Here is a 23,912-nt window from a genome sequence, read left to right on the forward strand (position 1 = left end):
CTCTCCTCTCCTCTCCTCTCCTCTCCTCTCCTCTCCTCTCCTCTCCTCTCCTCTCCTCTCCTCCCCTCTCCTCTCCTCTCCTCTCCTCTCCTCTCCTCTCCTCTCCTCTCCTCTCCTCTCCTCTCCTCTCCTCCCCTCTCCCTCCTTCCCATGCTCGCACTGCATTTGCTAGAAGCAGCAAGCTCCTGCTTCGTCTCTGGGGCAGACCTTACCTTCTTCTCTTCCCCTGTGGTGTTTCAGACGTGCCCCCCTCCACCACACCAAGATGACCTTCTACTACCAGAACCAGTGTGAGGATACCTGCTACTCTCCCTGCAACTACGGGACCGTGTACAGCTGCCGGACCTATGACTGCGGAAGCCCTTGCAGCTACCGGAGCTACGGGGATCTGTGCGGTTATCGTGACTGCTACCCCTCCTACAGCGCCCGCTACTGCTACCCCTACTCTTCTCGCTACATCCGTAGATACAGCTACGGGAGCTGCTACCCCTGCTACCGCTGCTAAACCCAGCCATACAACGACCACACAGGAAACAAAAGGCAAAAAGTTGTTTACGGCTCCTGTACAAATTTTATGTTCGCTAAGCTCCCATGACAGCGACTATGGTCAGGAGTGGTCCTGAGTGCTTAGCATCTCTCTTCAACGTCTGCAATTATCCTGAATAACCTGTGTTTAGGGTCAGCACTTCCTTCCTAGCATTTGTTGGTGGATATATTGTGTGTTTTGATGCATGGCTTTGCAACAGGAGATGCAACTGGAGCAGATGCCTCGTATTGCTGTGTGCTGTGCTGACAGCACTGCTCTTCACCAAGCACCACCATCACCCCAAAACCATCTGCTGTGAAATGTAGTGACTCTTTCCTTAAAGCATGTGTAAATCTCTGGCTATTCCTATTCTGTCCTACAACAAGCTGTAGCTGCTGTTTACAGTGCTTCTTGCTCTCATTAAAAAATCTTGCATCATAGTACTGCTTTCTGTTATATTTTAATGTTGGGTTTTTTTCTTTTATATTTGACTTTACTGTTTATTTACCGATACGAAAGAAGGAGGCCCTAGCTTTTCAGATCTGCAATTTCAAGCATCCTGTAGAATCTGAGATGACCGAGGACATATTGAACACCTCACTTTCTGTCTCCTCCAAGGCAGTCCTGAAAACTCACATTTGCCACATCTTAACTCTGCCCCTCTTCCACCAAACACACCAAAACACAGCTCATTTCCAAAATACTAGCTTAGAAATGTGAAGATTTAAGAAAATTAAATCAGTACTTGCTGATTACGTTCCAGCCTAAGCTATGCTACATTTGAGGATCCAAAACGTCCTGAGACGCAAAATGCCAGTCTTCCTAAGGTTTCTGCAGCTCTGAAATAGATACCTGATGTGAGAACACACAGGAGCTCACACCCACCTCTTCCCAATGCGTATCAAGGTTTAAATACTGCCATCTCTCCACCAGAGATCGCTTTGCGTGGCTGACGTGTGTGAGCTCTGAGCTTTGTCCTTGCCATCACCGCCCTGGCTGGGCTGGCTTTTGGGCACGCATCCTGCAAGCATCTGTCAGCTGCCGCCATCAGCAAAAACTGTTCTACAAAGGAAAATTAGAAGCATGCAGATTCCAGATAAGGTGAGACTTCCAGGGGAATCTTCTTCCCCATAATTAACAAGAGGGCACATGACAAGGAGGGAGAAGAGTTGCTTAAAGTAGGAGTGACTGTCAGCTTGATGATGAAGGGATGAACCTACTGGGACAGTTCCCAGGCTGGAGCCATCTGGACCCACAAGAAGATTGAGTTTGGGGAGTTATTTCCAACAGGAAATGTTTCTCCTCCCAGTCTGCAGGAGCTTCAGCTCTCCAGCAAACACCATGTCTATCTGCATGCAGGAGGCAGAATTACGGACTTTGGTGCTGGTGTTTCCCTGGTGGGTAGACCATCAGGGAAGGCATTGCTGCAGGGTTTCTTGCCTCATCCCCTAAGTGCCAGGTGCAACCAATTCCCAGCAGAAGTGAGGTTCATGTGAATTTGCACCCAATTTGAAAGCAGAGCACAGAAATTAAGCAGAACCTAGAAACCTATTCAACAGGTTATTCAAGAGGTTGGCAAAGGATACGGGAAAGGAGAAACCTGAAGAAGACAAGCCCATGAGTCCCTGGGTGAGCTGCCAGAAACATCCATCGAACCCTGCTTTGAAAATTCACCATTCTGGTCTACAGTAACACACTGGGTACTTCTGGAAAACTATTTTGGACAAATTACCTACTAACAAAGGCTTTACATATTCACTGCGCTTAATTGTTATATTAATTTCCTTTTGCTGAAAATGTTCTCCTCTGGCATAGCAGTCTAAAAATGCAAGCAATGTTTCCCTCAACTGGTCATGAAGTGCAAATTCAGCATCTGAAGGTATTAATTTTTCATTTAAAAGCAGCACTGGTTTAGTCAAATTTATTTATTTTAAGTTATTAGTTGATGCAGTATATCATAGACTTTCCTATTTCAGAGTAACACAAATTGGAAATGGTTTGTATTTCAATTAGCACAGTCTATATTTTCACTTGTTCAAAAATGTTCAGATTTAAATTTCATATATAGTTCAGAAAAAAATAAAAATATTTGAACTTATATTAAATGCCTTTATATATAAATAACGTTATTTCAAAAAAATGAAATTACTAGTATTTTTTCAGTAAGTATTGTCACTCATTGTGTGTTGTCAAAAGAAATAGGGAAATGTGGATCACACCTCAAGAAATGATGGGGGATTTTATGTACACACACGAACACATACAAATACACCCTATTCGTATGTATTTAGAATGACATGTATTAATTCTATATGATCTTATTACTGATGATGAAATAATCATGCACTTGATAAAATAAAAGTTAAAGAGAAAATAAAAACATTACCTTAAGAGAAAATAGCAGCATTTTTCAATAACTTTTTCAGAAGTTCTTTTTAATACTTTTAAATATTTATCTCAGCTCTGATAGTAACTCTACCACAGTACAGCTGGAAAAATACAATAAATGAAGGAATAACATAGGAAAAGTCATTTGACTAATGAAGATGACAGAAAGCAATTGACATTTTATAGGGATTAACATGCTTAAACCTGCAGTGTTCTCATGAGTCAGGGCTCTTAATGTCTTAATATATTTCCCTCTGTGAATTTGACTCCATCTTTCTATAACTAATAAATTTTTTTATGAATTGTATTTCCAGTTACTGATTGAACTCTGCTGTGTGTCTTGAAGTCCATTTAGGACACTGCCCTGTATTACTTTAGTTTGTAGGTACAGAAGTGACGGCATCAGTGAATTCACACTTCCCAAGCACAATCTCTGACAGCCAATATTTGGGACATCAAAACATCCTACTAATTTTGAGCAGCTAGGTAACTTTGCAAAATCTCATACACATGTCTAACTTTCTGGGGCAATTAATGGCCATTTCAGTGCTCCTCAGCTATTTGTGAGGGACCTGGCATCTGACGCCACGCAACAGGTTGCTTTGTCACTCAGAAATTAGTCTTCTGACCTGCACTAACAGCAGCAAAACTAAATTTATTTGCACACGTCACAACTTCAATTAATATAATTGGTTTCTTCAATGTCAAGGATCATTAGTCTATTCTCATCTTGAGTTGAGAATGCAAAAGTTAAGGTCTTCTTTCGTCTTAAACCTTTTTAGGTCATCCTCAGTTTTAATTATCAAATTGGGGTACCAGAATGGATAAGAGAATGACAGATAGTCAGTCTAGAGATGACTGACAATCAAAATTAATATATTTGGGATATTTTTAACATACTAAACGTCTATGTAGCCTGAATAGTGTCAGCATTTCCTAGAGGGAAAAAACAAAGTTCTGTACACTTACATATACCTAATATACATTTAAAAATAAATCGTAGTGCACCTCTCTTCCTCACAGAATACCTACTGTTGGAGTAGCAGAGGAGGCAAAAATATTTTGTGCCACTTATCTTTGCCATCTATCTGTGCCTGCAAAACTGAGTTTTGTATTTGAGAAAAAAAAAGGTATTTTCTCCTCTTCTTCCAAAATACTTTTATTTTATACCTTTAATATTTCCTTTCAGTCTGGTTCACTAATGAAAACCAGGAAATTTATTGCAGTTCAGCATTCATTTGGGTTAATACTACATTCATATACACAAAGGAGGGAGAAAAAAGGAATCAGTCTATGCTTCACCATTGCACCTGCTCATACCACAAAAAAACTCTTTCAGAATACCACAAAAACAAATGTCAATTAAGATCTATAACAGCAATGTTAGCAGAATATTTAGAAGTTAAAACTATAAATATTATTTTACAGCAAATCTTATTGACGCTGGGTTTCAACTTCATCTAACACTGGCTTCCCAAAGGAAGCAGAGCGCAACATATAAAGTCAGGAGACTTCTTTTTTTTTTTCCCCTCAACAAATACCTCCTTATATGACCTTCACTGCAGTAAGTCATCCCTCATTTGCATATTAAATGAAGATAATAACAGACATTCTAGAAATGCTGAACCTCATCAGAATTTATGGTATCAATGCTTTTCCAAAACAGTCATTAAAACTTACTTCAGCAATGTTTGTATTATTTAAATATTAGTGGTTTGTTACTGAAAGGTGGCTCAATGTTGTATAATAAGCAGGAAAATGGGGAAGGGAACCCCTGGGCTAAGCAATGTTTCTCTTTATTGAAACTAAGGCGTTACAGTCGCCATCCTCACCTGGTGTAGACGGGCAGAGAGACAATCATATCTCGCTGGGCAACACCACCACAAAAAAATCAGAGAAGTGATTTCTCCTTTCCCAATTTAGAAAAATACCTTTGGCAGTGGGTGACTTTTAGCACTTTGCCAACCTTTTTAATGCCACTAAAGCCCATTGCAAAGCAAGGGGCTTCAAAGAACCCCCCACTGCCAGCAGTCTCCAGCCATCCTCCCCAGCAAATGCTTCCCACCAGTCAGGAAGATGTGGACTCCATTCTACTGGCTTCCACAGCCTTCCTGAAAGACCTCGCTCCCCCTTTCCTCCACCACAGTCCCTGTGGTGGACCAACAGGAAACCCAGATTTGTTTGGCACTACCAGCTCCTGCAGCAATACTTGCCCCAGTGTAATATATGTATCTCATATATGCATAGATCCCACATAAATACATGTGCGATATCACAAGACATTGATTCAAGCAAAATTTTCTAATAATCGCACTAGGGAAAGAGAGAAAAAAATTGAAAAACAGACCATAAGTCTTAGACACATTGCTCAGATGCTCATTTAATTGATCCCGTGCCTTGGCCTGAACTTCTCATAGAGCGCATGCCAAATTAAAGACAGTAGAAGAACCTAAAGGAATCAATGGAACGCCTGTCATTAATTGCAACGGAAATGAATCAAAATGGTTGGTAAAAGCCCTAAGCACATAGTATATTGCTTCTTTCCTCCTCAGGGATTTTACATCACCCCACAATGTGCCAGTATCCACCTGCCTGGCCAGGACATAACATAAAGAAACAGCCTATGGACTCCCCAGCAAGGCAGTCAGTGTCACTGGAACAACTGTTCTGTGTATCCTCCAGTTCCATTCCCAGTTGTCCTTTAGATGAATTCCCAGAAACCCATTTGTCCTAGAAAGTTTTAAGATGACAGAATCTCACAGGTTGTAATCACAGTGTGGTACCAGAGGAATTCGAAAATTGTCATAAATGTGGAGGAAAACAATTACAGCAATTGGACTAGGGATGTACTTCCGAAATTTGTGCTGTGAGTAACAGGCAATGGAAGCACACGGAGAATTGCACTAGCTTCCACAGGTCTAAGGAACCGTATAAAAGTGCTCACAACCCCACACTCCTCACACCGCTCCTCTTGGTTTACTCTCCTCTGTGAACTTGGTAAGTTCAGATCCTGCTCTTATAGATATTCATCTAACTTGGGAATGAGTCCTTTACTAACATTCTCTGATCCATAGTGATGGTAGAAGTATCTTATCCTTTTAATCTGTATAGTTAAAAAAAAAAAGTGGGATATTGATGAATGAACCTTTGGATATCACTGGTTAAGATGTGAAGCCTAGTAAGAAGTTTTGTCTTCACATATAAGAAGCCAACATCTCTACTTCTTTGGCTTTTTAAATGGAACAGAAATTGCCTTTCTTTACTTAGCAGACCATTTTCAGTGTCCTCGCTAGAACTGGCACTAACAAAGTATGAAAACTGATGTTCCATGGGAAAGGGAATAGTTTACAGGATGAGATTAAAACTAGACAAGGAGGCTGACTTTAATGAACTCATCATGTTGTGTATGAATGCTTCTGGGAACGTTGGCAAATGCTGTGCAGGATTCAGATCAGGCATTAGGACACCTCCACATGCATATCCTGAGCTGCAGACAAGCTGCCAGGATTGATCTCAGCTGCCTGTTCTGGGTGCTTGGACACCAAATGACACGAACACATCCCTTGGGATGTGTGTCTGCAACCTGAACCTTCTGTATCCAAAGTCCAGAAATATAGAGTGTTATGTTCACTTTTAAGAGGAGAAGCTAAAGAATGCAAACTGTGTCTCATGATCAAATCTAACAAGCAGGGAGCACAGGAAGGGGCTGGATAAAATAGAATCACATCCAAAGGCTGAGGGGTTTGTTCAATATTTCTTTCTAAATCCACCATACTCATGCCACTAAGCCACCACTGCTGCCGCTCCCTGCAAGCTGAGCCTGCCATTGACCTGCTGCCTTGTTTCAGGTTTGCCTGCCTCCCTCTACCACCCCAAGATGTCTTACTGCTGCAGCTACCCATGCTACACCATGTGCTGCTCACCCTGCTACAGGACTGTGTGCTGTCCCCGCAGCTACAGCTGCTGCAACCCCTGCATCTACCGGACCCTCTGCAACTACCGGAGCCGGTATAGCCGCAGAGACTGCTGTAGCTACGGAACCACATGCACAACCCGATACTGCTACCCTTCCTGCTGCAATTACATCTATAGGTGCTGCTACCCTTGTTGTTAAACCCACTGGCAATATCCCTGCAACAAGAATCCTGACCCGGCGAGCAAAGATGAATGGCTAAACTCAGAGGCAATGTCTGTAGAAGTGCAGAGCCCCTGTGACAGCAACCAAAGTTCCTGAGAGCGGGGAGCTTGGTTGATCTCTAATATTTCTTGACATTTATATTTTTGCTGTTCTTTCTGCTGCTTCCTTTTTTTCTTAACTATGACTTCTCTGTTGATCCTCTCCTGCATTGAAACCCTTTTACACCCCTTCAGCCATGGGAGCAATGATCTGCAGTTCATCTGACGCTTCTCACAGTTGCTGCAGTGGTGCTAAAGGACTTCTGCAAAACTAACTTTTGTGTCATCTGCATTTTCAATAACTACTTCCAGTAAGGTGCTGCAGTACTGTGTAATGGAAAAGTATTACTGCTGTCTCTCCTTTGATCTGGATTTACAAGTACTTAAAGGATGAACAACCCAGCTTCAACAAAGAGGAATGTTCTGTACAGCACCTTGCAATGACTCATCTTCTATAGCTCTTTCCAGTATCGCAAAACTGTAATCTTTCTGTATCTGTGCCAACTCCTTTTCTTACTGCATTAAAATTTTTCTGCATGAAAAAAAATAATTGGAGTCCCAGTTGTTGTCTTTCCTCTGTCCCTGGTTTACATGAATATGCTGAGTGGTGGCATTTTCGAGGGACTTTCTGCTTCATATGCCTCTATGTTCAGAGCAGCTGGGCCCAGTAAATACTCTTTTCTTCTCCTCTACCCCTCAGAAATTTGAGAAATGCCACAATTTCTCCCTTTCCCTTACTTAATTACCAGATTTAAGGTTAACATATTTCAGCATAACTGGTGGGGCTGCACCTCGAATGCTGTGTTCAGTTTTGTACCACTCGCTGCAGGAGGGATGCTGAGGGGCTGGAGCGTGTCCGGAGATGGGAACGGGGCTGGGGAGGGGGCTGGAGCACCAGACTGATGAGCAGCGGCTGAGGGAGCTGCGGGGGCTCAGCCTGGAGAGGAGGGGACTCAGGGGGGACCTGATGGCTCTCCACAACCACCTGAACGGCGGCTGGAGCGAGGTGGGGTCAGGCTCTTCTCCCAAACGACAAGAGGAAACGGCCTCAAGTTGCACCAGGGGAGGTTTAGATTGGATGTTAGGAAAAAATTCTTCACAGAAAGGGCTGTCAAGCACTGGAGCAGGCTGCCCAGGGAGGTGGTGGAGTCACCATCCCTGGGGGTGTCCAAAAAATGTGTAGATGTGGCACTTGGGGACATGGTTTAGCGGTGGGCTTGGTAGGGTTGAGGTAGCGGTTGGACTTGACAGTCTCAAAGCTCTTTTCCAATCTAAATGACTTTATGATTCTATGATAATAGGGCTGTAATAGTCTTTTCAAAATTGAAAAGAATTAGTCTCAGGCCTCTGTAAGGAGTATATGAAAATGTTCAAGTGAGCAGAATATTGCCCTTTTCCTGGAAACCAAATTCAAATGTCCTTGTTCCGGAGTTACAACTTCCCATCGCACTCCAATTTAACAGACAAATTCCATTATGAGCCAGTGGGATGTAGGGAAAAATAAAACCCCATACTAAAAGCAATGGGAAAAGAGTCAAGGAGGAAGCGGTGGCTTTTCCTGTCTTGATGCTGACCTTAAAAACTCAAAACACTGCCTTGATCTTCCACACAGACACTGGGTAGAAGAAAATCCATTTCTGCAGGTGCAGTTACAGCAATCTGCTAAATCCAGGGACTAAAAGCTAGATAACAGAAAGAAAAGTGGGGGGAAAAAAGAGAGGCAAATAGCCCTTAAAAACAAACAAAAAAAACCATATGAAGCAGTTCTCAGTCTCCCCATGGTATTTTGGTAGCTCTTGTCTGCTAGCCACCCCTGGCCAGGGAAGCAGTGAGAAAGTGCCATCATCTTCCTCCTCATGCAGCCACAGTCTCTCAGTTGTGGAATCACAGAATCATTTAGGTTGGGAAAGACCTTTAAGACCATCAGGTCCAAACTGCCAAGCCCACCACTAAACCATGCCTTAAAGCACCACATTTACACATTTTTTAAACACCTCCAGGGATGAATGGTGACTCCACCACCTCCCTGGGCAGCCTGTTCCAATGCCTGACAACCCTTTTTGTGAAGAAATTTTTCCTTACATTCAATCTAAACCTCACCTGGTGCAACTAGAGGCTGGTTCCTCTTGTCCTATTGCTTGTTATCTGGGAGAGGAGACTGATTCCCACCTCACTACAGCCTCCTTTCAGGTAGTTGTAGAGAGCCATAACATTCAATGGGAGAGAAAAAAAAAGTAAGATCAGTCATGACGGCTTTCTTCCAAAGTACAGCCTCTGAGTACACTTCCCTAAACTGACAGACAAAAACACCCCACAGCCACGCCTCAGAGGTGCCAGCCAGTGGATATCCATTTCTCCTACCAAGCTATCTACACTGCAAAGAGCAAATTCCTCCCACTTCTCCATCAGGGAACCCCTAATCTTTCAACCCTGATCTTTCCAGGTCCCTTCCAACCTGGGCTGTTTAATGATTCTATGCTAATATGTAAAACACAAACTTATTTCAAAATTAAAACACCTGATGAGTCCACACATTTTCAGTTACCTAGGACCTCTTCAATATCAGATCACAGCCAGTGATGGATCGTGTCCTGATCACATCACATTAGCCCAACAGCAGCACTGAAGTATTTTAAATGAATAAATTATTTAGAATACACCAAGCGAAAGCCCAGAGCTGTAGAAACATGCATAACCAGAGATACAGCTGAAGTTTCTTGCAGCTGTAAAAGTCTGTGTTTCTCACCTTGAGGAGGGCAAGTCTCTACATGCAAACCCTTGAGTACACAAAGTTTAAAACTTTGCCACCCAACCTGTGTGATGCGATTGTTTTCAAGATACTTAAGAAATGCAAGTGAAAAATAAAACCAGAAATACAGTATTGATGCAGCAGAAGTTTTAATATGAGTGAAAGGCAGATACACCTTTAAAGGCATACAGAACTGAGAGACTACATTCCCGAAGACACATTACACCCTGCCTATAACCATTCATTCTGAGTTAATGTTTTGTACATTACTGCAACAAACATAAAGACAGTTTACAAAGAACTGCGGTATCGAAGAGAAGCAAGCTTTTGATCAAGAGCAGAGTCTGAGTGGAGAAAGATCAAGCAGACACTGAGCAGTGTAAAGATGAACCATCACAAGCACTTCAACAGCAGCGCAGAGCCCTCAAAGCCGCGGTGGAGGGTGGCTGCTGTCACCAGGGCTCTGCGTGTCGGGGACCACTGCTGCCAAGATTCACCGTCCATCTGTGCTTGCCAGGCCTGGGTTGATCTTCACTTCAGGGATGTTCCCGCTGGGTTTAGCAGGGATAGCAGCTCCCGTAGCCGAACCTTTGGCCATATCGATAACCGAAGGGGGAGCCGTAGCGGCCAGAATAAAAGCCTGGGTAGTTGTAGCAGTCCCCAGAGCCATAGAAGCCCCTATAGCCGCCATACAGACCCCCAGAGCCATAGCAGTCCCCAGAGCCATAAATGCCCCGGTAGCCGTAGAGACCGCCATAGCCACACCGGTCCCCAAAGCCGTAGAGGCTCCGGGAGCCATAGAGGCCCCCGTAGCCCCGGTAGCCACAAGGGCTCCCACAGTCGTAGCTCCGGTAGCTGTACAGGCTCCCGTAATTGCAGGGAGAATAGCAGTCATCGTCGCACTGGCCTTGGAGGAAAGTCATCTTTCTGCAACTGAGGCAAACCTGAAATGCAACATCGGGGAGGAAAGCAAAAGTAATAAATACTTCCAGTGGCAGTAACAGTCTTAGAGCCCACAGACTTCCCCACTGGCCCCATGACACCAAGGACAGAAGTAAAATTATGACCAAATTCCTCAGCTCCTTCCTACATCCCATTTCAGATAGGATGTAATTTCTATCAGGCAGATTTCTATTAGACAGATTTATATCATTTTCTCTTTTACCCACTGATTGTAAACTATTCTATTTCTTTTCTTGCTTACTGAGATTGGTGAAAGCATTGACAATGGAATATACCTGCTACAGATCAAACCCTCCCTGCTGCTGTTTCAGGATTTTTCTTAGAGAATATTGTTAGGAGTTAACAATCCTAAATTTCTTTTAGGATATCAGCTTTGCATAGAACTCTACATTGCCAGATCCTTCAAGAAAGCTTAAAGCAGCTCATGCTTGCCATGGTAATACACTTCAGCTTTTCGGTCCATTGCTCCAAGTCTCATTTCAGTAATTTACACTAATTCTGATGAGCGTCTGGAAAGGCTGACAGCAGACGCAAGAAACTACGGAGCATTGGCACACACAAGAACATCTGCTGTCCTGCCAAACAGACCTGAAGCCTTCCCTCAAAATAAAATAAATTTATGGAAGAACCCTCTGAGGGCCACAGTGGGGAGACCTTTCTCCCCATCTGCTGGAGGCAGCTCTGCAGACCCCACAGCCAGGAATCCTTCACAGGGAGCCGCATACCCCAGGTACCAACAGGACCAGGAAAGATTCAGCCCCAGCTCTAAAACTTGAAGCTGCCAGCTCCTGTTCTGCAGAAAGCACAGCTAGAAGGAACAGAGAAATCCTAAATTTCAGAGAAGCCCCAATCCTAACATAAATTATTAACCTGAAATTTCTAGTCCTTACGAAGAGACTGGATGAAGAAAAGGCTTACCGAGTTCGCTGGGAGGAGAAAGGCAAGAAAGAGAGCTGGTGAGGAGTCTGGAGCTCCGAGTCCTTTTTATACTGTTTCCTTGCCTGCCTGGCTTATCTAAGACGTCCTGTGTATTCAAAAGATTTGTAGCCTTATTGGTTGGAAACCAAATTTGCCTGTACACGTCATATCTTCAATTAATATAATTTTCTCCATTGTTTGGGATTATTAGTGTGTTCCCAGCCTCCTGTATGTCACATGTATTACAGGTTTCTTTCATCTTAAAATGTTCTGGGCCAACTACATTCCTGATACTATTTTATTGTCTTCCCTGTCAAAACTGAAGTTTATTTTTATATGATATAAAAGCATTTATAAGTTCCCAATGCCATTGGAGAGAGAGAAATTTTCAGTAAAAAAGGAAAAACCTTCCCACATGTTAGAAAATATCCATTGTTCACTAGAAACTCTGATGCACCACGGCACCAGGCTTCCCGTTTAAAGGAAATGCAAGCACATATTTAGGTATTTTATATTAAGCTACATAGTAACTTCCGAATAAATCTTAATTGCATTCTTCTAAAATGTTAATGGTGAATAAAATTCATGCTGCTGCATGAGCAGAAAGAATGTTTTCCACAGAAATATGACTACAGCATTGTTCACAGTTTAGCTCACTAGAGGGCTTGACCGTGAGTTCAGTAGAACAAAGTGAAGAATACAAGTATGAACCTGGTCTGGAAAATAATAGATGATAAGGATTTTGTGAGGTGTACTAAATGTTATTTTCCAAGGAACCATGCTAATATTTTTTTTTGCAAAGAATCAGCCACAAATATCAAATATGGTACAATAGTGAGGAATGCTGGAGTTTACTGCAAAGCTCCTTGTATGACCTTCACCTAATTTCTGGCATTAATTTGAATATAAAATAAGGGTAACAATGAGCAAGCAGGATGTTGAGGCTTCCTCAGAATTTTGAATACCAAAGCACTTCATAAACACTCATTAATGTTTTCAATTTGCAAAGTGTTGCAGTATTTAAATATTAATAGTTTGTGTATTTAAATATTAATAGTTTGTTACCGAAAAACACCCCAGATTTAATAATATGGTCACTTATAAGACACATCAAGGTGTCTTGCTTCTAGGTCCTAATAAGTTGATGCATTATATGTTTTATGACAGTAAAAAAACCATTTAAAAAATCTTCTAAAATCAGAAGAAATATTTGGGAACATTCATAAGGCAGTTGAAACATTTCTTCAAAATCACTGTTGTAGAACCTGAGAGAAAAATCAAGCAAAACTGCTGGCAAGAAATCCCCACAGGACCACTGGGCAGTATGTACAGGTCATGATGATGTTGAATAGAAGCTCTACTACATTTCGGCACACCAAAGAAAAGCCTACTCCTTTTCTCCCCTGCGTGTTGCACCATAAGATGCAAAAGCCAAGTGAACAGAATACCTACAAGGAGATTGCGCAACCAGTAATGGTCTAAACATCTCCCAAAATTATTCCTATCCACCCAACTACAAAGAATTCCATGCAATTTTACTAGAAATGTGCTGAGCCCCTTTCTTCTTGTTTTAAGATGAAAGAAATTCTAAAGGTATTACATATGTGTCATAACTTCGAACTTTGAAAATATGAAAATCACTGGCTCCAATTACATCAATTTAAGGAATAATGCACACAACAAGATATGTTGTATAACTAACACCTAAGTTTAAGAAGGTATATATACGGACCTACACCTCCGAAGTTTTATCCACTTCGCTTGAGCTTCTCCCCTCGGTGAACCACGTAAGTCAATACTGGCTCTATTCTCTTTCCGATATACAAATGTTTTCCTGTATATATCTATATTTTTGTATAAATATGTGTGTTTATGCACATGGACATATCTATAAGAAAGGTACAGGTGTGTACATATATATATGACATACATAACAGGTGCCTATGTATGTGTAAAGATTTTCTGTAGGCAATTTCTTGTCATTTTGGAGCTAATCCCAAACAAAATTCTCTGCAACATCATGGAATTCCTTCACTGAAACTTTTTACTCTTCCTGAGCTAATTTAATAGTAGGGTTTAAAGCACTGAAAATTTGAAATTTACTGCCACAATTTTGAAGTCATAAGTAATTTCCAGTTCCAGATTATTTTCCTTAGGTGTTGGGAATTCAGATCCCTAGATAAAAACTTTATGAAACATTTATTACTTTAAGTAGACAACCTGGAAGGACATTCCTCCATTTCATTGCATTCTTTGAGTTTATCCCACGCTGAGTGGCACGCGGTACTACGGGAGACAAGGGGATGCATGTGGTGGGCTGTTGGTCTCATCTGAATAAGCATCAGTACCTGAACTAGTATATTTTTCTTTAATTTGTTCCAATTTCTCTAACTTCTTGGGTTGGAAAGTTCTAGTTCTCCGTTGGTAAAAAGCATATTTTCATGTATAGTCAGCCATTTCCAAAAGTTAAGGGGAAAAAAAAACAGAAAAGTTGTTTGGGATTCAGAAGATTAGAAAAATAAACAAGATGGTTAAGAGGATGAAAGAGACCTGCAGGAGGGACCAAGCTACATTTCCTCAGCTCTGCCCAAGCTCTGAGCCTTCCCTCCTGCTGTCAGCAGCCCATAAACTCACCTTGCTTCTGGGTGTGTGTTTCAGGTTTACCTGCGTCAACGAACGATGACCTTCTACAGGGACCTCTATGACAATGGCTGCTACTCACCATTTGGCTATGAAGACCTCTACGGTTTTGGGGGTCTGAATGGCTACCGATTTGGGAGCCCATATGGCTTCTACCGGGACCAGTACCGATATGGCAGCCCATATGGCTACAGAAGCTTTGGGAACCTCTATGGGAACAGAGGCTTGATCGGTTATGGAGGCTATTATGGGTATGAGGACTCATATGGATTTGGGTATGGCCACCCCTTTTCTCGTTTTGGGAACAGATACAACTGCTGAAAATGCTGTTGATGCTGAACCAGCAGAAACAGCAACCAAGAAACGAAATGTGGACATGGATTCATGGCTAAGGTTATGGTGCTGAGAAGCACTGAGCACCCATGCCTCCGGCTGAGTTCAGTGGGACATGTGGGTGCCAGGCTGCGTAAGACTACCCCATACATAACCCTCTCTAATATCTCCTGTTTCTTCAACTGTTACTTTAAAGGGCAACTTGAATTACAGCAAGTACTGAGGCGTCTTTTCAGCATGTAGATGGAGGAAAGCAAGAGTCTCGGGTGTGAGTAAAGTACCTTTTAAGTTAATTCATATCCACTTTGTATCGCCATATTAATAGCAGTTTCCTTAACCACCATGAGCAAGTCCACTTTGCTCAGCTACAAACTCCACCACAGATGACATCTAGCAGAGAAGCTCCTTTTATACATCCCTGCTGTGCCTCATCTGGCAGCAAACACGATTTACAAGCAACTCTGTGAGCAAGAAACACATCTGGACTGTCAAGCTCCATTTCCACAAAAGAAAGCATCCTCCAGCATCAGACACTCTAGTTGCTGAAGACCCTTCTGTAAAACTGCAAACTTATTCTTTGTTACTCACTGTTCTGCATTTTCATTAAACTTACTCTGCTGAATAGTATCAGGTGTCCAGCCTTCTCCTTTTGTCTGTGCTCATACACCACTGTAAAGGGACCAGCATCACTGCCACCCTAACCAACCACAGACCCATACCTTATGAGGGGGGTCTAGGCTCTAGATGTCAGAAAGTATCACCAACCACATCTCGATCTGAAATGCTCCAGCCCCGACTCATTTCCCAGAGCAGGAAGGAATTCTACCTTATTTTAACAAACCTGTGACCCTGGCTTTACACAAATACTGTTCCAGAAAAGGCCATCACCTGACTGTCTGTATTACCAAATACACACAGTCCTGGAGCAAACTGGGGTTTGTGCTTGAAAAATAACTTTCAAAAGCAAGAGACTGAGTGGAAGTCATGGTCTGCCAAGGAAAGACAGCAATGATGCTCAAGGTTAAAGACACTTAAGAGAAAAGACCATAGGCAACCAAGCCATGACCATTTGCTGGAGAGATCTCCTTTGCAAACTGAACAGCCAGGTTATTCAAGGAGTTCTTGTCAGCCTCTACCATGTCACCTTAGGAGACTGAGTAGTCTTAATTTAGGTTTATAATATTAAAGATTATGATCTGGCATGGAACAAGGTGGTTTGACAAGCACAGCCTAGACAAAACTGTATGGGTCCCATGCAAGCCCAGTCATACATCAAAGACATCACCAGAAGTCAAAATTCTTGTTGCACAAGTGACTGTGAGGGGGCACCTCTTGATGATTTTCAAGACATAGGCTACATGGCTACCCCTTCTCTTCTCATGGTGGCCACCTGCACAAGCTTTTCTGCATTCCTTAGCTGACAGAGCAAAGTGGAGGAAAGAGTCAAGAAAATAACCAGTGGAGCAGATCAGAGAAGCCCTTTCACAGGCATAAAGCCAGTCATAGTTAGCAGAACAGTCCCCAAGGTTTAAATGCTATTCCTCCAGTCCAAAGTCCATTTCTTTACATTCACATTGTTGCTTTCACTTAAACCATTTGACCTTGACCTGGATGGTAGCAGAAGACGAGCCCCACAGATCTATTTCCTTGTCTAGGAAGGAGCAGCCACAACCAAGAGATGGGCCTGATCTGCTGCCTCATTGCTTGGAGGTCACCTCTTTGTGTCCTAGTTTGAGCAAGACAGAGCCAGATCAAGATGCCCCAGGAAGAGGGTAAGAGCAGCAACCTCCACCCTCGCCTCCTAGCATGGCATGTTGGCAGTAAATCAGCACAACCCTTTGAAACGGGCAAAGCTATTAAGACATCTTTTGTAATCCTTCTGCTAGCTGCTGTCAGCAGCAAAATGGGCTGGGTTCCCCAGGGAAAACATTAACAAACGGTGGAGTCTCCCAACACAATAAATTCAGCTTATCTCACTTGGATGCCCTGTGGCATGCAAGGCTTTTCCCACCTGCGCGTACAGCACAGAAGGGCTTACACGGAGCTGCACAGGAAAAGAGACAGAATAAAACATGGAAAACCAAACATTTGGGTGAAACCTCTCCCTGCCCAAGGTCCTTTGGCCCCAACTTAACACCAGCCCCTGTCCATGTCTGCCAACGTAGCAGTATTTACGACGCTTCCAACATCCCACTTGGTTCATTACCAGCGGTGCTATCGCTTCCGACAGCGGGTGCAATCACCACCCAATGCCTGGGGAACATGACCCACAGGCTGTAATTGCCTGCCAACCCCAGCCTTCCCAGACCTGTCACCTGCCTCTGCCACACTGTCCCAGAGCCACCTGGGCACCACCACACTTCCCTTCTTGCTTTGAAGGTGCCAACGCTCTAGTTGCAGCTCCAACTCTGTGTGCATTGCTGTGGGTGCCCAAATGCAGCTGGCTGCTGCCTCCCAGCTAAGCCACCTCGGCTCTCCCTTGCCCTCTCCCCTCTCCAGGGATGCAGAGCACAGCCAGGATCTCCTGCCCTGCTGCAGATCAGCCTCATGCAAACACTGGAGCCCAAGCACCACAAGGAGGGAAACCAATTTCTCCCCCAAGGTGCGCCTACCACAGGGCTCTCAGACTTTAGTTACCAACCAGGGACTGGCTCATTTTATTATCTACTCATTCAAGAACATCAGGGTGATTCAAAAAGTCCCAAATCTTTGCAAAATTGGGGTCCATACACACACCCCATGCATCAGTCAATAGCGCTGATGCTCATTTCCCATGGATCCATCCTAATGTCTCAGAAAGCTCTGAGTTTCTGATACACCTGTTCTGTGGTGTGTGAAGCGCATTTTTCCCTGTTTCATAGGGTTTTGTGCCCTAAGGCTTAAGAAAAGTTGGATGATTAGAGGAACTTTGTGCCTGCTTATGAGATATTATCATAAGAGATGACAGATAGCTAATTTAGCTAACAGAAAACGAATGCCTGTAATTTCAATTAAATTTCTGGATGCCAGTCTGAACCAGGATGTATTTACTGCATGCATGTGGGAAATTACCAATTTAAATGCACCTTGTGACAACCCACACTTGAGGCATGCTGCAGGAGATGCCTCCAGCACAAAGATACACTGCAAGAGTGAGGATCATCTTTAAAGTGGAAACTTATCCCTGACTGCTGCACAAACTGGATTAGAACATTTTTTAAAAAAAAATTTAAAGAGTGCAATATTACAACAAAATCTTTTATGAGAAGAGAAAATGGACCATGGTATAGGAAAAGTGGCCTTACTGGAAGCAACAAGAGAAACAAGAAGCATTTCAAAATTCACCATATTTAGATGAATATTTTTATCCATAAGGCAATAACGAACCTAAGAGACATTAACAAATACTTCTATCTTGGCAGCTTCTTAGTAAGATATTAATATCTTTAGTCCTCTGAAAGCCTCAGAGCATTTCACACAAGTAGCTTTTGTATCAAAATGAGTAAAAAGTGTATTATAAATAGTTCTATAGAAATCCACTGGTAAAATTTCCTATTTTTACTGACATTTGGTGTTTTGTGGTAAATGCGTCTCCACTTATTACATGGAAAGTGGAACCTGAGAGGCCTCAATAATAAATTTCAGTTCATTTCCAAGTACACCATTAGCACAACAATAAAGATTCCTTCATCTGGTTTCTGAGGTCTGGGAGATTTCTCTTTTGTAGGGAAGGATTTACGTGGTTGGTGAGAACCCGGGTTAATCACCTCCTCTAAGGCTCACCAGCAGTCAATTACACACCATTACAATGCCAGGTCAACTTTGTTTTCCTTACATGTCAGGGTAATAATTCTCCAGAGAGCGACTAGCATGAAATAATCCAGCATTCCCATGTCAGCTTGCAACACTGAGTTATACTGTTTCTGTAACAAAGTATTATGCATATATATATATATATATATGCATAACATTTCAAATACAGAAGCATGGAAAGCTTGGGAAACTTTTATTGATATATTCCTCAAGAAATTCAAAATTCTGTGAGCGAACATCACCATGCATAGGGTATATTGTTGTAAAACATCCAGCAGAGTGGTAAAGCCAAGAATTTTACTTTTACACTCAAAACCAGCTGCTTTTACATAACATTTGGCTTCAGATTCTTCTTAGCAATACCAACTACTCTCCACACGCCTCTGCTCTGATGCATTGTATCGCTGCCTAGATGGGGAGGTTGAGCCTGAGGACACCAGGTAACACTGTGCCAGAAAAGCCGATACTGAGGAAAGAGCTCCAGACCAGGAACCATGAAAGCAAAGACACGGGCAGCAGGTCATGAAGAGACAGATACAGCACAGAGGTTGCTGTGGGAAGGAGATGCATGCACAGTCCGCTGCCAGATGTCTCAAGGATATCATTGTCCTGTAGCAGGCTGACAGGGTCTGCTTAGTGCAGCGAGACAAAAGCACCTGAATTAGGAGGAGCAGAGGGGAACACACATGTATGCACACACGCATAGAGGCCAATAACATGTTGCAATGTCATGTTTAATAAGAAGCAGATCATACAGAGGTAGGATTATACAGTACAGATTACAAATTGCCCACAACCTATGGTTTGATGCAAGATGATTCATGTAGTAACTGATGTTGCTTCCTTGTTGCAGCTCTGTGTTGATACTCAGCCCTGATCATAGCAAGACGCATACAGCACAGAAACAGAGCATAGGCTAGTTGACTCCACAGCTCCTTTTTTCATATATCGGTATAAAATAAATATACACCAGTAGCCACAGAAAGAGCCTACAAAGGGGTCTATAATGGTTATCGTACCAGATCCCTTTATATTGCCACAATGATACCTACAAACACCCAAGGAATTAGTAATATAGTCCATAGCATCAAGAACGGAGCACTTAGAAAGATGGGAAGGCATTAGAAAATCAGGAAAGATAACCTTAGAAGCTTGTAAATGTTTTTTTCAGAAGATCTGAGCATGTACGGATGTGTTTAATGGCATCTCCAAACGCTCAACCCTTCCTAGAGCTCAGCCACATGTCTACATCCTGCTTGCCATCTCCTGGACATTATTCTTTCAGCAGCAACTCTCACTAGGTTTAGCATGGTCTACAGCTTCCAACCGGGTACCCCCGTCCCCACCTGGCACCACCATAAACATGTGAGCCCCCAGGAGCACGGGCGGCACTAAAGCCAGTTCCAGCTTCAGGAGCTCCTGCAGATCCCACAACGCTCTGCTGCGGGAAGGTGCTGAGGATCGGTCCAGGGAAGGTCACAACCACCGGCGGAGGGTAGATCACCACTCTGGAGTCAGGACACTGCCGAACACAGGGCTCGTTGCAGCTGTCAGCGATGGGCTGTGGAGCAGCCACCCCACACGGGGAGGCACCACCATCAGTGCATGTACCCGAGTGCACCATTTTTCAGGGATGGTCAATCTGAAGTGCAAGACAATAGTATAGAAATAAGGCACAAATTCTTAGAAGTTTCACAATCAAATATTATAATAAAAGTCTGCTGATGGGCTGGAGGGAAAGGTGGAATTTTCATAGCTCCATTCCTAGAAGATATCTATAAAGCTTGTATTGAAAACAATGATGTCTGGAAATCAGTTTTGAAAACAATAACATCTGGAAATCAGTTTTCATGAAAAATCGATTGAAGCCCACCATCCAGATCTGCATTTACCAAAGCCAGCAGCTCAACAGTCACAAATTTATTAATTATATCAAAAAAACTTCAGACTTGTATCAGAATATTCGCACGGCATTCACCTTGACTTAAAACTGCAAACAAAGGCTTTGTTAGAAAGTGGAACTCAGAGGAAACTTACCTACTTCACAAGAGAAATAAGAGAAATGATCATACAAGATCTGATGTTGAGCACTTTTATACTTGCTCTTAGACTGCCCAAAGCATGAATCAGCTGTGTGGATAACATCCTAATCAATTACTAAACGCATTTCTTTCAAGACTTAACCTTGTTAATGAATGCCAATTGTTTTAAATAAATCACTTTGTAATTATTAGTTTGTCCCTCTACCGCATATGACCTGTACTTTACTGCCTTCCAGTCTCTGCTGTTTCAAAACTTTATATAGAGGGGATAACTCTGCATCTTGGAGAAAGACAAAATGTTTATATGGTTTATGCTTCACATTCTCCATGAACAGACTCGATCCTGGGCAGGTGGTAAACAGCCATTTGCTTGGAAGAAAATGTACTTGACTCAGCCCAGGAAATGTTGCAAAAGTGAGGGACAACCTGCGTCCTTGGCCTAGGGGTGGCCAGGTTCACAGCTGCGTGATGGAAATGAGCTAATACAAAGTCTGGTCAAAGCTCTGGCACACTGAAGAAATCCTGAATTTTTATAGAGTTATATGTACCCAAATAAGTCAGTGCAGCTCTTCCAATTAGACACCAAGCATCTGTTGCTTTAAGTATGCAAGCTTTGACAATAAAAAAGAAAAGGAAAAAAGGGTAAGGCCATATTTTACGTGAAATTTAACGCCCCATATTGTGAAGCTATAAATCATGACCTGATTAGGGGAATGGCAAGAAGACAATAAATATGGTGTGGCTTAGGCAAGACCTTGTCAGACATTTTTTACAGCGAGTCGCTTCTTCAATAAAAAGGCACCGAAAGCCATTATAATAACAACGCTCGTTGTGTATATAGGAGGAGGGGAAGATGCATTGTGGAATCCTGTGGAAACTGCAGGTGTGGGGTTATTGTCCGTGTTAAACAGCAGCATGAGGCAGCAGCTTTCTGACACCCAGCAGCAGAGTCAGCAACAGATGCCAAGGATGGCTGCGCCGTGTGCCATACCGACACTCCCACCAGGCCATCGAGAGCAGCAGCTTGTCCATTCTGATTTACACTTCATTTTACTTAAACATATTTTGCTACTTCTGTAGTAATAGAGGCGACTTACTTGGGCTGTTCTGCTATACTAAACCTCACCTCAAAGCCTTCTGCCTTTGCCCCAGCAACCTGTTCTTGCAAGGAAAAGCCTTCCTTTGGTGGAGTTAGAGGTGGTAACACTGCAGAACGAAGTTTCCCCCTTCCAAGTCATCTCATCTTGTATATCATCAGATTGGCAGTAAAATTACTTTGAAGGACAGGACTAGACCCCATTGCACTCTATGCTACGGCAGAGCAGAAACCTCAGTCAAGATTTCCACAATGATGGGAAGTGACTGGAATGCTTCCCTACTTTAACTGCATACTGAGATTTATATTCATAGTCTCATAATGTTTGATGATTACATATTTGTAATTCCTTTGGAAAAATTGGCTCTACCTTTTCCATAATTGAAGATAACAATGTGAATGACAACATACGTCTTTATCTTAGCTTAGACCTGGTAGCAATTTATCCCTGACGTAATTCCTCAAAAACATTGGAATTAAATACCTAATTACTGTTTTCAAGTTAGACAGCTGAAAATAAAACTGAACATTAAGTCCTATATATATTGAGAAATATATTAATAATTCTGTCTTGAAAAGTCAAGATCTTCAATCCCGTGCGAGAGGAACCCACGTTGCTGGGATTTGTTTCCTTCTCTGCTGCAGACTGCTTGGGGTTAATGTCACTGCAGGGTCCACTTATCTGAACTTAAAGGTTAACAACACTGACAGCAGGCATGCCAATGCTTTCTGAAAGCATTTTCAAAGCACATCGTAAAAGCTCATTAGTGTTCTAAACAACAGATGTTGTCATATGATTATTTTTTTTTAACAAGAGTATTACAGTTGCCAGCTCAAAGGCTACCAGAGAAGACAAGGAAATAAAAGTGATGAGTCAACCAGTGAACCATTGCCAAAACCCAGTACCTAAAGAGTGCGTCCATAAGGAAGCAATGCAACAAAACAGTGCACGTGTCAGCTCTATTTACCAGTCAAAACAAGCTTAAGAATCAGATTCCAGCATCTTGAAAGCTAACGATACTAAACACAAAAATCATCAGCTTTGTATCCATCAGGAGACAGAGAAAACGCCTGAGCTGCAGACAAGCCATCAACACCTTCAAGCCCTTGAAGTGCTGACAGGACACATTTATTATGTATTTAGCCGAAATGTTAAGATTCTTCAAAAGATTTTAATCGTCCTCTGTCTGTAAGGATACGCAGGACAGATGTATTAACCCTTAGGGGACCAAGCTGGAGGTCACCACAAGAGCAAGGAGATCTCTAAAGACATCCATCTGATTACACTGTTCAAAAAAGCAGATAAAGAATCCAACCCATCCCTGAGATCATTGAAACACCACAACAAATGGATCCAATTTAGGAAGTTTGAAACTCTAAAAACGTGTGTGGTTTAGTGTGCACACCACAGCAGATGAGGCAGGAACCTTAGAAACAATTACATCAATTACATGTTGGCTTTGGCTAATAAGGACTTTGAACCCAAAAAGGTGCCCTCTCCACCAGTCTGTCTAGGGAAGTATAATAAAAGTAATTTGAGGCTCAGATTTTCATCCATTTCCCTTTGTTTCTCCTCCTTAAATCAGCTCAGCTGTTTTATAACCACCACACTACAGCTAAATAGGCTGTAACCTTGAGAGGCTTAGCACATTTAATTTTATAAAAAAGACCACAGACATGAGAAGCCACTGAGGTTTTTCCCACTTTGTCTTAAAGTTAGTGATATCGGAGCAGCTGTGAAGAGAGCAGTTGCAGGGGGAGCTGAATTTGTTTCTGACTATAAGTATGGAATGAGTAGTGTGCAGCTTTTAGAAATAAAGTCTGGTGAAACCCTGGAATTACATTTATTTTCATTTGCTTTACTTCAGACAGCAGTTGTGCACTCCACCTTTCCTTTGCATTAAAAGATTTCATTTTACTGTTGCATTTCATGCTTTGCTGCTCTCAAAGGAAAAAAGCTTTCTGATGAACAAGGCTTTAGATACTCCATGAGTAGAAGTCCAGAGCTATTTTATTTCTGAATGACCAGCCACACAGCTTGATGCCCAGCTTACAAAAAAAAATAATAAATGAACCACAGGACAGGCTTGGAGGTGTTCTGTGCAGTGGAAAACAGGCATCAAGGCTGCTTGGTGGATGTTTGCAAACAGCTCCAAAACTGTTGCCCTGTACACTTAACCAAACCTACCACTCACCACTGGCCCAGCCTCAAACCACCCAGCACCACCACGTTATTCTGCGGAGAATGACACACTTTCCCATAACTTAGCCTTCCATTAGGTACTTTGA

At 42.5% G+C, this 23,912-nt stretch overlaps 3 protein-coding genes across 3 annotated transcripts; 1 reads left to right on the forward strand and 2 right to left on the reverse strand.

Annotated features, from left to right (window-relative positions):
• Positions 1-10,396: 10,396 nt before the first annotated feature.
• Positions 10,397-10,762, reverse strand: LOC121080109 (keratin-associated protein 21-1-like). Its single transcript, XM_040577971.1, has one exon. It carries the CDS (start codon positions 10,760-10,762, stop codon positions 10,397-10,399), a length of 366 nt encoding a protein of 121 aa, XP_040433905.1.
• Positions 10,763-14,399: 3,637 nt separating this feature from the next.
• LOC121080110 (scale keratin-like) lies at positions 14,400-14,681 on the forward strand. Its single transcript, XM_040577973.1, has one exon. The coding sequence runs from the start codon at positions 14,400-14,402 to the stop codon at positions 14,679-14,681; it is 282 nt and encodes a 93-aa protein (XP_040433907.1).
• A 5,107-nt stretch (positions 14,682-19,788) lies between these two features.
• LOC121080140 (claw keratin-like) lies at positions 19,789-20,109 on the reverse strand. Its single transcript, XM_040578004.1, has one exon. The coding sequence runs from the start codon at positions 20,107-20,109 to the stop codon at positions 19,789-19,791; it is 321 nt and encodes a 106-aa protein (XP_040433938.1).
• Positions 20,110-23,912: the final 3,803 nt, after the last annotated feature.

This window comes from Falco naumanni, chromosome 20 (assembly GCF_017639655.2).
Source record: "Falco naumanni isolate bFalNau1 chromosome 20, bFalNau1.pat, whole genome shotgun sequence".
In the NCBI taxonomy this organism is placed as follows: Eukaryota; Metazoa; Chordata; class Aves; order Falconiformes; family Falconidae; genus Falco; species Falco naumanni.